Here is a 13,940-nt window from a genome sequence, read left to right on the forward strand (position 1 = left end):
TTACAAAATGTTAAGTATATATTGAAAAATATTCACCTTGTTTTGAAAAAATGTTCATTTATAAAGAAAAGGTAGATTGATAAATTAAAAATAGGATTCACCCTCCGCATGCACCAGAAAGAGCATCCACGGTAGGGTGAAAAGGATGAAGTTTGGTTTGTTTCTATGTCTGCAATCGTAAATGAGTAACTGTGAGGAAGTGCAAAGGCGTGATAGAATTAATTAGTAGCATCTTCCTCACATAGATTTCATGTCTGAAAGAAAAACAATTAAGATGAATGAAAAGTATTTCACCACTTGTTCATTTTTCACCACTTAATTACAAGGTGCTTGCTTGCTTGGAGCTTAAAATAAATGCCAATATATATCGAATATCACCACTTGGTTTGCTTGCTTGTAACAAAACAAACGCCAACATATTACATATACAGTGTGTACAATTCAAGCAACAAAAACCAGAACTATCACAAGAGTGACATTTAGCTCTCCAGTCTTCCTTGCCTTCCCATCCCTTCCAAAATAATGTCATGCTTATTTTTCCAGAGTAATTGACAACCCGCCGCCACGCCCGCGCACACTTTTCTTTTACAACCGATCCAAACATTATGAAATAATTAACACAAGGTACATCGGATCGAAAGGAACCAAAACACGCCAAAGATCCACGATAAAACATCACATCGTGTACGCCGACGGCAGTAGCCTCGGCACGGGCTGAACCATTAGCGGCACGGCCCGCTGCAAGGTGAGACCATAGGCCTCCTCCATGTCGAGTTTTTCAGGTGTCATGCCATCAACCAAGGTCCAGTCGAACGCGTGCACGAGCGTGGCAGTCGTGAGCGTGACCATCCGGAGGCCCCAGCTGAGGCCCGCGCATATCCTTCGGCCCGCCCCGAAAGGAATGAGCTCATAGTCGCCCCCCTTAACGTCCACGCTCTCATGCGACCCGCCCGGGAGAAATCGGGTGGGCCTGAACTCTAGGACGTCATCCCCCCATGAGGCCGGGTCACGGGCGATGGCCCACACATTGACGAGCAGGGTGGTGTCCTTGGGGATGCGGTAGCCGTCCACCTCGCAGTCCTCGGCGGCCACCCGAGGAAGGGAGAGCGGCGTCGACGGGTGCAGCCGGAACGTCTCCTTGATGACGGCGGCAAGGAAGGTGAGTTGCGGCAGGTCAGATTCGGTGACGAGGCGGCCATTTCCGACAACGTCGTCGAGCTCGTGTTGGAGCTTCTTGAGGACGTCTGGGTGTCGTATCAGCTCCGCCAGTGCCCACTCCACCGTGCTTGATGTCGTGTCCGTCCCAGCGGTGAACAGATTCTAAAAGAAGAAACATGTGCTTTAGTTCATGTAAAACAAAAACATATGGCTCATTTTTTGCACTCTTCACTAAACTCGATTCTGACCAAAGTGACATAACCAAAATCTTTGCGCACAAAAAAGAAAGTTTTTTAGCGACGCGGATTTTTGGGACATGCGGCCACGCGCAGCCCATATCCAGGACGTCCGCTTGTGCGTCGTGATGACTACTTTTAATAAGCCATCTGGAATACCGGGCGGCTTAATTACAAGCTTCCCAAATACCTCACTTTATACGGCCGTTGTGTGGGTCAGGGCTGCATTTAATGTCGTATGAATACACGGGCCAGGCGACGCCCAACCGATTGAATAATTGCTTTGGGCGCTGGCTGGACATAACTGAGCTGTTGCCAAGTTCGGTTCTCACAGTGCGCATCTCGTCTTTCCGTCGACCGTGGACGAACAGAGCAAGGTGTGGAGATGGGTTCTGCACAGACGGAGAGCGCATCGGTTGCACAACATACCCACTGCACGCTTCTCTCGCGTTTAGCAAGTAGGAAAAATCCAGCAATGTCGTCATCGTCTTCTAGCTGCGGCACGCCCGTAAGCATCTCTCCAAATTTCTTTGTTGCGGGAGACACGCAGCTAGGAGGCCGTTGCGTTGATGGATCATCAATGGATTGTTGGGTGCATTTACGTTTTGCAGGGGCAGCTGAGCGTATTCACTCCTCTGTTGTGTCTTTAATATGTGCATCGCATGTGGGGAGGACATATCTAGTAATACGGGTCTCAGGTGCTACAATGCTCAAATGAATCCTCGACCGCTAGATCATATTCTAAGGGACATGATGAATGCAAGGGTGATGACCAGCTCCTCCACCGCAGAATATACCAGAAACACCCGGGATTCTATACTTAATTAAGCCCAAGGGAATGGGAAGATGATGATTTCTGGATTTCCTCAATTTTGCCCATTGTTTATTTAGCAGAAGCATGCGTGAAATGATGCATGTAACCTTGTTATCACAAGAAATAAAAGTACGACACGCTCTACTGGTAAAAAACATATACACATTCTAAAACTGTAGGTGTTAACTTAGAAAAAAAAAGTTGTGCATTTTAATTAACCACAACATTCACTCAATTAGATTCAGTTCCTCTTCAAGATAGCTGGAAATGCTTGCTTGTACATTCTCTACAAAAAACTCAGTTAGCTTCCGTGAAAGCAAATATAGCATGTACTAGGTCAGTTGTCCAACTGATTTGAGATTGTACAAGCTAGAACGGCACATGGAATATGTGAGGACCAACAACGGAAAATATTCATTTATAATAGTACTCTTTGTGGATTATCATAATTGACATTATATGCAAATTTATGGACTAGACATACCAGACTACTATTAGTGTTTGACAGACAAAGTAACAAAAAATTACTAGATTTATTTTGTTGAACTTTTAGCAGTATAAAAGCAAAATACGGAGATGGCATAATTTTATATGGAGATTGCACAATAGCAAGCATTTTTTTCTGCCCGTAAGTGAAACCGAGGCTCATAAACTAGTATAGTACTAGTAGGAAAAGGACGTGATGCTTAATTAATAACATGAATCAGAGTGTTTTTGTATATTTTGCGGTGGAGAAGCTGCTCATCACGTGTGCCTTCATCGTGTCCCTTCCAACATAATCCAAAGGCCCATGATCCATCGGAGCATTGTATCACTTGAGTTGCGGTATCACCAGATATGTTGCCCGCATGTGGGCTGCTAGATCGTTGAATTATTGCCATTGGGATGTTGGGTGTGGGATTAATGCACGCGCTGCCTCGCGGGCCATGCACTGCATGTGTCAGGTGCAAATACACACGCTATACCGAATGCTATACGACGAGGTGAATTCCTTATACGGCCAGAGGGTATTAAAGCTGCACGCATCGCGCGGCAGCGTGCGGTGTGGATTCCGGACGCGCGTGGTGGCATGTCCACTCGCGATTTATCGGTTTTTTAAGACAAAAAAGTTGAGTATATAACTGAACCAATAAACACAAAAATCTTATAGTAGTACCTTGGAACTTTAATCTTGTATAGTTATGGTCAGCAAAGCTTTAATAAATAAACACATGAAAACAAATAGTACTGAGTTTGTACACACATACCAAGAGGAGAGCCTTGATGTCAGTCTCGTTGAACTTGATCCCGTCCTCCTCGCCGCCGGCGGGCGGCGACTGCCGCATCATCCCCAGCATGACGCTCAGCAGGTCATTCCCGTCGCCGTCAGCCCTGTCGCCCCTCTCGCTGATGAAGCCGTCCATCATGCGGTCGTAGCGGCGGTGGAGGCGCTTCATCTTGGCGACGACGCCCTGCGGGTCGAGCCAGCGGAGCGCCGGCACAAAGTCGCCGATGTTGAAGACGCCAGCGAGCTGCATGAGCTCCACGACCATGTCCTTGAACTCCCTGGCGCCCTCGCCGACGCCGTCCCCGAAGACGCGCCTGCCGACGGCGGCCAGCGCGAGCGCGTTGGTGGCGCAGACGTTGGCCTCCTGGCCGACGGCGAGGCCCGCCGGCGAGTCCGAGGAGGAGAGCAGGCGGGTGACCATGAGGCGGGCCTCGTCCTGGCGGACGGTGCGGAGCGCGTCGAGGGCGCGGGCGGAGAAGAGGTGTTGCGCGCAGAGCTTGCGGAGGGCGCGCCAGCGGGCGCCGTAGGGCGCGAAGACGAGGTCCTGGTAGTTGTAGGCGACGTGCTCGGCGCCCGAGTTGGGCGGGCGGTCGCTGAAGTTGGCGTCGTGGGCGCGGAGGAAGCTGCCGGCGACCTTGGCGGAGGCGGCGACGACGACCTCGGCGCTGCCGAAGCGGAGGCGGAAGAGCGGGCCGTGGAGGCGCGCGAGGGCCGCCATGGTGTGGTGCGGCTTGTCGCCCAGCTGCGGCAGGTTGCCCAGCACCGGCCACCCCCTCGGCCCGGGCGGCAGCGGCAGCTTCGGCTTCCTGGCTCCGCTGCCATGGCCGCGGAGGTGCCAGACGGCGGCGACGATGACGGCGGCGAGGGAGGCGAGGAGAAGGAGCAGGTCGTGATCCATGGCGGCTGGGGTCATGGAGGGTGGCAGTGGATGCGGGGATGTTTGTTTGTTAGTTGGGCGGGCGCATGGCATGCAGACGCGGCCGTATAAATATGGGAGCTCTGGAGAGCGCGTGCTCCACCTAAATCGCCGGATCTACCAGTCCTGCTACCTACCCGCCCACGCCCACGCCCTCATCTCTCACAACAAAGAAAGAAAGAAAGAAAGAAAGAAAGAAAGAAACAAGTGAGGAGGAAGAAGAATGGGTGGCGCTAGCTCCAGTCCTCCCAACTACCCAACCCAAGAGCCTGCACTTGGCATGCACAGTCCGAGGAAGAAGGACAAACAACAGAGCTTTCCAAACGACTTTTGGAGATGGCCAAAATGGGATGTGCATCACTCACTCACTTGGCAGCCGCATATGTTAACTACTCCTCTCTATGTTTCTTCCACGTCACCACAAACTCTTTCTAACTTCTTGTAAAACACAGTTGCAAAAATAAAGTAGCTTTAAATGAATCTAAAAGGAGCTTTAGGGCATCCACAATGTACGTATGCCAAAATGATGGTGCCAAATGCCAAACTAGCTTTTACCACTAGTTCCGCCCATTGTGGGGGTGCTGCCAAATTAGAAACATAGGGAACCGATGCTAGTAGGGGCGCTGATGCCAAATGAGCCAAACCAATAAATAGTGTATGTTTGCCTAGGGCTCGGTTCTTTCCTCCTCCCAAGGAAAGACTCACCGGCGATTAGATCTACTCCACCTCCGGTGGGCGCCGTCGCCGGTGGTGGTGCAGAGGACCTTGCACTCGACCGGTGGGACAGACCCTGCTCTCATTCTTGTTAGGTTCAACGTCTTGCTTGGCATTAATTATGTGGCGGTGACGATGTCCCTCGGTATGAATAATGTTTCACACGTCCGATCCTAGTCTCGATGGTGCATCTAGCATCGTCGGCGTGTGTATAGGTTTGTCTTGTTAAACCATATGTTGTTAGGATAAGAAGGTTGTTAGTATCTAGGGTTATGTATATCCTCTGTAACAACTCTTGTGTATATCCGGCACTGCCGAAGCCCTAGCTAGATGGCTGAGCATATAATGAACTCAAAGGCCGCCGTTCCAGGTGAGCCAATCTAATCTACATCTCCTAGTTTCACATGGTATCAGGCCCTCTCACATAACTGCTAGATGGGTTCTCCTTCCGCTGGCGCCATGACTTCCTCAGCCATGACCTCCCTTGCTCTACCGGCTTCCCTCTCGGCGTCATCCACCTCTTCCGTTCCGCCTCCCTCTGCTAGCCTCATCACGGCCAAACTCACCATCTCCAACTACCTCCTGTGGAAAGCACAGATTCTTCCTCCTCTCTGCATCGCCAATGTCACCGGCTACGTCGATGGCACTTCTCCCAGTCTCCCTCGGCTCCTTCCACCTGATGACAAGGGGGAACGTGCGCTCAATCCCGAGTATGATGTCTGGTACCGTCAGGACCAGATTTTTCTTAGCTACCTGCTCGCCTCCCTCGCGGATGATGTTCTCCAGCAGGTTATTCGCTTTGACACCTCTCGCGCCATCTGGGCGCATCTTGAGGAGACGTATTCTGCCAATTGTCGTGCTAGTGTTGTGCAGATCAAGCTTGACATGGCCAAATTCCGCAAGGCCAACCTCTCCATGGTGGATTACTTCGCCAAGATCCGCTCCTACGTCGACCAGCTAGCGGTTGCTGGGCGTCCCATGCGGGATGACGACATCATCACCGCCGTCATCACCGATCTTGATAGCGACTATGAGCCTCTCATTACTGCTGTTACGACCCGGATCGATGAGATGACTCTGGGGGAGCTCTACTCCCACGCTCTCTCCTTCGAGCGTCGCCGCGAGTACCATGTTGCTCGCCTTCATCTTCACGTCGGCGGCTCTTCTCTCAACTACGTCGCCCGCGACAAGAACGGCAACAACAACAACAACCGCGGTGGCAACCGTAGCAACTACCGTGGCAAGGGCCGCGGTATTCAAGGTGACCGCGGTGACTACGACAACAACAACCGCGGTGGCAATCGCGGTGACCGCGGTGGCAATCGCGGTGACCGCGGCGGCAATCGCCAGCAGGGTGACTACGGTGGTAACCGTGGTGGTGGTGACCGTGGTGACTACGGGGGTGGTGCTGACACCCGCATCCAATGCCAACTCTGTCGTGGCCCCGGGCACTATGCCTGGGAATGTGGGCAACGCTACAATCATGCGTTTCAACCCCAACACTCCAAGATGGCCGGCCTGGCGGCTGCTTCTCCGCCGTCTATCCTCGGTGAACCGACCTGGTTCACTGACACGGGGGCGTCCGACCACATCACCTCAGATCTGGATCGCCTCACCATAAGGGAGAAGTACCCGAGGAGGGACCGCATCCACACCGCCGACGGCTCAGGTTTGCACATAGCTCATCGTGGTCATGCAATCCTCCCTACCCCTTCTGCCAACCTTAAACTTCGCAACATCTTACATGTTCCCGATGCAGATAAAAATCTTCTCTCTGTTAATCGTCTTGCCATTGATAATCATGCTTATCTAAAATATTATCCTACCCATTTTATTATGAAGGATTTGATCACCAAGAGGGTCCTTCTTCAAGGCAGATGTGAAAATGGACTTTACCCTATTCGGCCCGCACCTTTTCGTGCCCTATCTTCGGTTCGGCTCTCTGCTGAAGATTGGCATGCTAGGCTCAGCCACCCATCCACACAAGTCGTTCAGCATGTTTTGGCGTCCAATAAATTGCCATCTTCTAGTCGTCTTTGATGCATGTGTGTAATGCTTGTCGACAAGGCAAAGCACATCAGTTACCTTTTCCTAGATCTTCAAGTGTTTCCTTGTTTCCATTAGAACTTGTTTTCTCGATGTGTGGGGACCTGCCAAGACTTCCTCTGGTGGGTTCCAGTACTATGTATCGTTTATTGATGATTATAATAAGTTTGTGTGGATCTATCTTCTTAAAAGAACATGTGATGTGTCTGATGTTTTTCGTGATTATCTTGCCCATGTTGAACGTTTACTCTCGCAAACTCATATGCGTTCAACCTGACTGGGGTGGGGAATACGAGAAACTTCACAATACTTTTTTCCATCAACTTGGCATCACACATCACATATCTTGCCCACACACACACCAGCAAAATGGTTCCGCCGAACGGAAACATCGTCACATTGTTGACATGGGTCTTTCCCTCTTATCACATGCGTCTATGCCTTTGCGGTTCTAGGATGAGGCGTACCTTTCTGCCTGTTATCTCATTAATCGCCTCCCTAGCCGTGTCATCGGCAACATGAGCCCTATGGAAAAATTATTCAATACTAAACCCGACTACAATTCTCTCCGCACATTTGGTTCTGCCTGTTGGCCCAACTTAAGGCCATACAACACTCAAAAACTCGCTTTTAGGTCTCAACAATGTGTTTTTGTCGGCTATAGTACTCGTCACAAGGGCTACAAGTGTCTCCACTTGCCCACAGCCCGTGTTTACATTTCATGTGACGTAATTTTTGACGAGAATATTTTTCCATTTGCCACTGCCCAAACTACTCCTGTTCCACCTGGGTTGCTGAAAATGCCATTCTCCTATTTCCGCATGACCACCTGAGTTATGGCACGTCTGTTTCGCGAACTAACCTGGATGCAGGATCCTCGTTGCCACAGAAAATCCCAACTACAGGATCCCAGGAGGATCCGGGCGCCGGATCCGGAGCAGATCCTTCCTCGGATCACGCGCCCTCCGGCGACAGCGACCGGGGTGAGCCCATGCCTCCAGTGGGCCACGTGGCGCTTGCGGATGGGAGGCCGTCCTCCTCGCCAGCGTCGCCTGCCTCCCATGCACGCGCGTCTCCCGACCCGGCGGGACCGGCCTCTGGGCTGACCTCGTCGCCTCCTTCGGTCATGGTAGGACCCACGGATGGGCCGGTCTGCGTGGCCTCTGCAGGGCGGGAACCTGCTGTGGGGTCGCTGGCTGATCCCACCCGCGGCTCGGGATCCGAGACGGATCTGTCAGCCGCTCCTGCGACAGCTCGCGACGCGGGATCCCAGGCGGATTCTCCCGCTCGTACGGCTGCATGCGCCCCTCCTGGATCGTCTGTGGCATCCGAATCCGCTGCTCCAGCTCATGCAATGGTGACGCGCACCCGCGACAACACTCATACTCTTCTGCAGCGCAAGGATGGTACGGTCACATATGACCCGTCTCGCCATGCGTTCCTGGCGACCCGGCAGCCTACTGTTCACCGTGAGGTGGTGACATCTCCGGAGTGGCGTCGCGCCATGCAACTTGAGCTTGACGCACTACATCAGAATGGTACCTGGACCCTAGTTCCTCCTCCATCTCGTGTTAATGTCATTGACTGCAAATGGGTTTTCAAGCTCAAGCATAAATTAGATGGCTCTGTGGATCGTCACAAGGCGCGTGTCGTGGGATTGTCACAGCAGATGTCCTAGTGTGAGGACTTAGTCGTGGAGCCATCACAACGAGATTAGCTTAAAGGGGTTAAAACGGGACATAGGACATAGGGAGTTTATACTGGTTCGGCCCATTGCGGTGAAGGTAAAGGCCTAATCCAGTTGAGGCGGTATTAGTTATGTCTCGATTACCAGGGAGCGAATACACTTGACCTAGCTTTCGATCTCTTCTTTCTTGCCCTTAACTCGCCGCCGGGTCGTCCCTTTATATACTCAAGTTGACGCCCGGTGGCTTACAGAGTCCCGGCCGGCTCATAAACTTGTCCGGCCCGGTGACTTAACTACAATTGCCTTATCATACAACTTATATACATATGGCGGTTTACACCTACGGGCCTTAAGCCGCCTTTGGGCCTTGGGCCCTTCATAAGTTATCTTCATGAACCGCCCTCTTCAATTCCTTCTTGGGCTTTGTCTTTATGAGTCGCCATGAATATAGCCCGACCCCTCTTGGGCGGGTTAACTCAATAACTATATCCCCAACATTAGGCCCCAGGTTGATCTGAACCTGTTCACATCAATCTTCAACACTTAGAAAAATCCCTCCTTCATAACCTTCGCGAAACTTGTAACTCGCCATGACGTCATCCTCTGGGATCATGATAACCCACCGTGACATCACCTGCCATTAATTTTACAGAGCCAAAATCTTTAATGTATCTCCTTATTTTTAATGAATCTGCGAAAATTGAGGCGTCTGCACTGTTACAGATCCGTTTTTTGACCTCCTCGATTCCCGCACTTGCCACTTATCCATTCGCCTTATAAATAGGGCCGGGGTTCCCTTTCACTTTCCCCCCTCCGCCTCTTCGTCTTGTCTTCTTCCTCGCGACGCCCTAGCACTCGTGCTCCGCCGCCGCCGGCAACCCTCGCCTCTGCTTCGTCAATGGCCGCTGCATCAACCTGTTCGTACCAGATTCCACTCGCGCGCCTCCACCGCTCAACAGCCTTGGTAAGTTCTTCCTCTTCCTCCTCCGTAGATCTCATTAGGGTTTACACGAGTCCATGGAAGCTCATTGCCGTTCTTCACTGTTCTTCGCTATAGCATGGATATTCAACTCAAACTTGATACCTTTCTTGTGCGGCCATAGCCATAGTTCCTTTTTCATCATCAGAACATCTCCTTTTGCATAGAAGATTCAATCTGGATCTTGTGAACTGCTCAAGCTCCCATATTTAGGTCTGAATATTTTTATTTCCTGACGCGCATTAGATCCAAAATTAGAACATCGATCTGTGAAACCTGCTTTTCATCACTTAGCAACTTCCATCCGTAGATCTGTTCCTTCAACAGTGGTATGGACTGCTTAATTTAAAAATAATAACCCGCCAGGTGTCATTAGTCCCCTTTTAAGCCGCCAATATCTTTTCAGTAAGCTTGTAATATCATGCTCCGGCTTAATATCTGATTGTGCTTCGTTATTGTTTGTCCTTGAATCATAAGCCGGCTTAACCATGTGATCTTAAACTGGCGTAATCTTTTTCCAGAAATGGCTAAGACATATACTTCCTGCAATTGGGTCAAATCCCGGATTACTGAGGCAGATTTGAACAATCATGTCGTCACTGGAGGCTTAGCCAAAAAGGAGTATATCCATTGGAGAGCTCCTGGCGATGAAGTCCCTCCTCAACCCAAGGATGGAGAATTAATTGTTTTTACTGATCACTTGGGTCGGGGGTTTAGCCCTCCTGGCTCAAAAAATTTCCGTGATGTGCTCCATTTCCTCCAACTGCATCCTCAAGACATCGGACCCAACTCCGTGTCTAATATTTGCAATTTTCAAGTATTCTGTGAAGCCTATCTTCAAGAAGAACCCACGGTTGATCTATTCAGAGAATTTTATTACTTAAATCGCCAAACTGAATTTGTTGACGGGCCATGCCAAGAACTTGGTGGAGTCATTATTCAAAAGAGGAAAGATGTCAGTTTTCCTCACGCCAAGCTATATAGCCACCCCAAAGATTGGAACCAAACTTGGTTCTATGCTCGAGACACATCTCCGGTTGGTGAAAATCCTCTGCCGGGTTACCGCGAACACCGGCTAAACACCAACCATCCACTTCCCCAACGTCTTGATGCAAAGGAACGTGTGACACCCCCAAAATTTTGGCCTTGTTTTTTTTTATTAAAATGTTGTCAGGAAATAAAACTTTTCCATTTGTCCAGTTTTACATTTTATGATTTTTGGATTTTTGCTTCAAGTGAGAAAAAACCTTCAAAGAGTATTTTTGGACTTGTGTGCCCTCTTTACAAAAATCAATCCTTTATCAGTGGATTTATTTGCATAATTATTTTTCATGAGTTTTAATTCTTTTAAAATGATCTTTCATAAATTTGGAGCTCCTTTTTGCACTGCAACCATTTGATAAATGCTTCTAAAAATTTCACCAAAATTTGGGGATGTCATGTGAGTTTTCCCCATCACTTTTATGCAAAAACATTTTTTGGTCATTGGAGATTTTGAGCTCCACATCAATTTTTCAAATCTGGTCCAGTAGGTATTTTACACTACAACCCATTTAAATATTTCTTTAAAATTTCTTCCAAGGGTTTGAAGATGTCAATGGATGCATACAATTCATCTTCAAGCAAAAACCCAGTAATGTTCTTTGAAAAATTTAAGTGAATCATCTTCATTTCCATTCTGGTCCAGTTTGGTGATTTGTACTGCAACCCATTTTTATTTTGCTCTAATACCTTTGAGCTTTTTCCTACCTATAGTCCTCCCTACCAAACTCTTAAGTCCAGGAGATTGGACCCTTTGGCATATTTTTGGTGCATGCAATGTCAGCCTTTAGTTTCTGCCCAAAACTGGTTTTCTAAAATTCTTGCACTATCAACTTTCCGTTTTTGCCAAACTAATCTTACCACCATCTCCTGCATCTAAAGAGACACTGATCTGGAGATTTTGGCCACTCCAAGAGTTGCCGAAGTGCATATGACATTCTGTCGAACACCTGGTGTGCACAGTCCTTTTTGGCAAGCTCTCTGGTTTGCATTATGGGCTTGAACCCCTGACCGATCCACCTTGTCCACTGAGTGCCTTGTTACCCCTACCTCCATCCTGTGCAGCGCTAGCTCCACCCTCGAGCTCTAGAGCGCGCTGGCATTTCGTCGAGCAGGTGCCGTGCGTGCTCTGGGCGCGCCCAGAGCGCACGTTTTGCACGCGCGCGCACTACACCGACACGCCGCACTGCCGCCCTCGTCGCGTCCCATCTCTGACCCCTGCTCACCTACCGAACCCCGCCAGGCACTCACCCTCTCTCCAGCACCCTCCAAGCTCCCCTTGGCACTCTGCAGTGCCGCCTTGGCAGCACGCCGGCATCGGCAGCAGATTCCGCCGCGGACAGCGCCGCCCAAACCGCCAGCGCACGCCAGCTGCCCCAGAGCACAGGCCGTTCTTATCCTCCCGCTCGTCGGCACGCGTTCGTCGCCGCCACGATACCCTGCAACTACAGGAAAGTGGTCGCCGGCGATCTTATCTTCTGCCGCCGCGGAGCCAGCCTTGTCACGTTATAAAAGGGAACCCCAAGCTCGTTTAAGGCTTCAGGCGACATCAGACACTCCCCGTAGAGCTTCCCACGCAGTAGATCGACCCGTAGTGGCCATCCTCCTCAACTCCGGCAAGTTCGGTCGCCGCCGCAATCCAGTGACGTTCTTCGCAGCCAAGCCCTCCCCCACCAATCCAACACCACCAGTCGCTCCCTCTGGTCCTTGCGGAGCTGCCCAGCTACTCAACTTCGATCGGAGACCACCGGAGCACCAAAGTCACTTCACCACCGTAGCTTTTCTCCGCCGCGGAGCTCGCCGCCGGCGATTCCTTCCACCTCCGACGACCCAACCACCACCTAGAGGACCGCCTCGGTGTAGCCGTTCCATCCTGCCCTTGGATGCCCGTGAGGCGCTGCCGCTCGTCGACGGCGATCGCCGGAGCCCCGCTCCCGTCGGGCAGAAGAGAGGAGAAGGAGGGGAGAAACGGTCAAACCTGACCAGTGGGCCCTCTGGACCCACTGTCAGTGACCCGCGCAGCCGCCCTCTCTCTGTTTAAGTGACGGCGCAAACTCCCGAGTGCGTCTCCTCTACTGCGAAAGCGTATTTTCTTCTGAATCGTTTTCTTTTCTGGTTTTATTTAAAAACAGAGATTTGACCAAACTTTGACTGGCTATAACTTTTAAAATAAAACTCCAAATGAGTTGATTCTTTTTCCTACCTCTCTCAATTTTCATCTAGTTTATTTTAAGATTTATTTCAAAAATATTTGAGACAACTTTTGGTACTGTGTTTGAAATATTTGTTATTTGTATATTTGCAAAATAGGATTTTGGAGGAAAAGGGAAGCTTCCAAAAAGTGCATCCTATGCATACTCTTGAAGGCAAGCATTTCTGAACTCTGGCATAATATTTTGTTGTGGTGTTGGGATGCGATCACAACACCTTTTGACTTGGAGTATGTGATAGCTTTATGTATCGATATGGTCTCGTGCAGGAGTGCACTTTGGAGTTGTTTTGTGGTCAGCAATGGATACACTAGTGATTTGGGTCATCCTCGTGAGCTTCTCTTGCACACCGGTAGGAAGCCGGGAAAGTCGTGGTCTTGGGTAGACATGAGCTTGTCCCTAATCCCTCGTCGAGACGAGTATGCCCGGCATAGCATGGTGAGGCTCGAGGAGTGGTGATTTATTTCACTAGTGGTAATATTGTTGGTGGATACTTGGACCACCTGAGTCGGTTGTAGACCGAGTCTTGATCAATAGCTTCCTTCTTTGTCGGTACCACCACTTGTCCCTGCAGGGGACAGGGTATGGTTCAGTAGGTTGTCAACCCCTTTCCAAAGCACACACCGTACAGAGAGGCCGTGATGAGGGTCCCATGGCCATGGATTAAAGCCAGTCATCCTGTCCGGGGGCATGGGTGTTTCGGTTGTAGCCGAAGGGGTAGCTCCCCAGTTTGCGCGCGGTATAAATTTTGTGATCCCATGCTACGTCGAGGTTGTAGCCTCCCCACTTAGAGTTTTGCTTGGCAGGTGTCGTGGGTGATTCCAGACACTGGTGAGTTAAGCTGGTGTGTGCAGTTCAGGCGTGTTTTCAAT

General features: G+C 50.3%; 1 protein-coding gene across 1 annotated transcript; it reads right to left on the minus strand.

The window, feature by feature from the left end:
- Positions 1–345: 345 nt before the first annotated feature.
- Positions 346–4,644, minus strand: LOC109767455 (flavonoid 3'-monooxygenase CYP75B3). The gene is made up of 2 exons (XM_020326212.4): positions 3,456–4,644; positions 346–1,320 (listed from the first exon to the last, which is right to left on the minus strand). Exons 1-2 carry the CDS (start codon positions 4,443–4,445, stop codon positions 676–678), a joined length of 1,635 nt encoding a protein of 544 aa, XP_020181801.2. The 5' UTR covers positions 4,446–4,644; the 3' UTR covers positions 346–675.
- Between the last annotated feature and the right edge of the window lie 9,296 nt (positions 4,645–13,940).

This window comes from Aegilops tauschii, chromosome 1 (assembly GCF_002575655.3).
Source record: "Aegilops tauschii subsp. strangulata cultivar AL8/78 chromosome 1, Aet v6.0, whole genome shotgun sequence".
NCBI classification, from domain to species: Eukaryota; Viridiplantae; Streptophyta; class Magnoliopsida; order Poales; family Poaceae; genus Aegilops; species Aegilops tauschii.

Excerpts from the sequence above, each read along its gene's own strand:
- LOC109767455 (XM_020326212.4), bottom strand. The coding sequence starts at position 4,445 with ATGCCATGCGCCCGCCCAACTAACAAACAAACATCCCCGCATCCACTG. Across the intron at positions 1,321-3,455 it reads ACATCAAGGCTCTCCTCTTG|AATCTGTTCACCGCTGGGAC; the intron begins GTATGTGTGTAC and ends TTCTTCTTTTAG.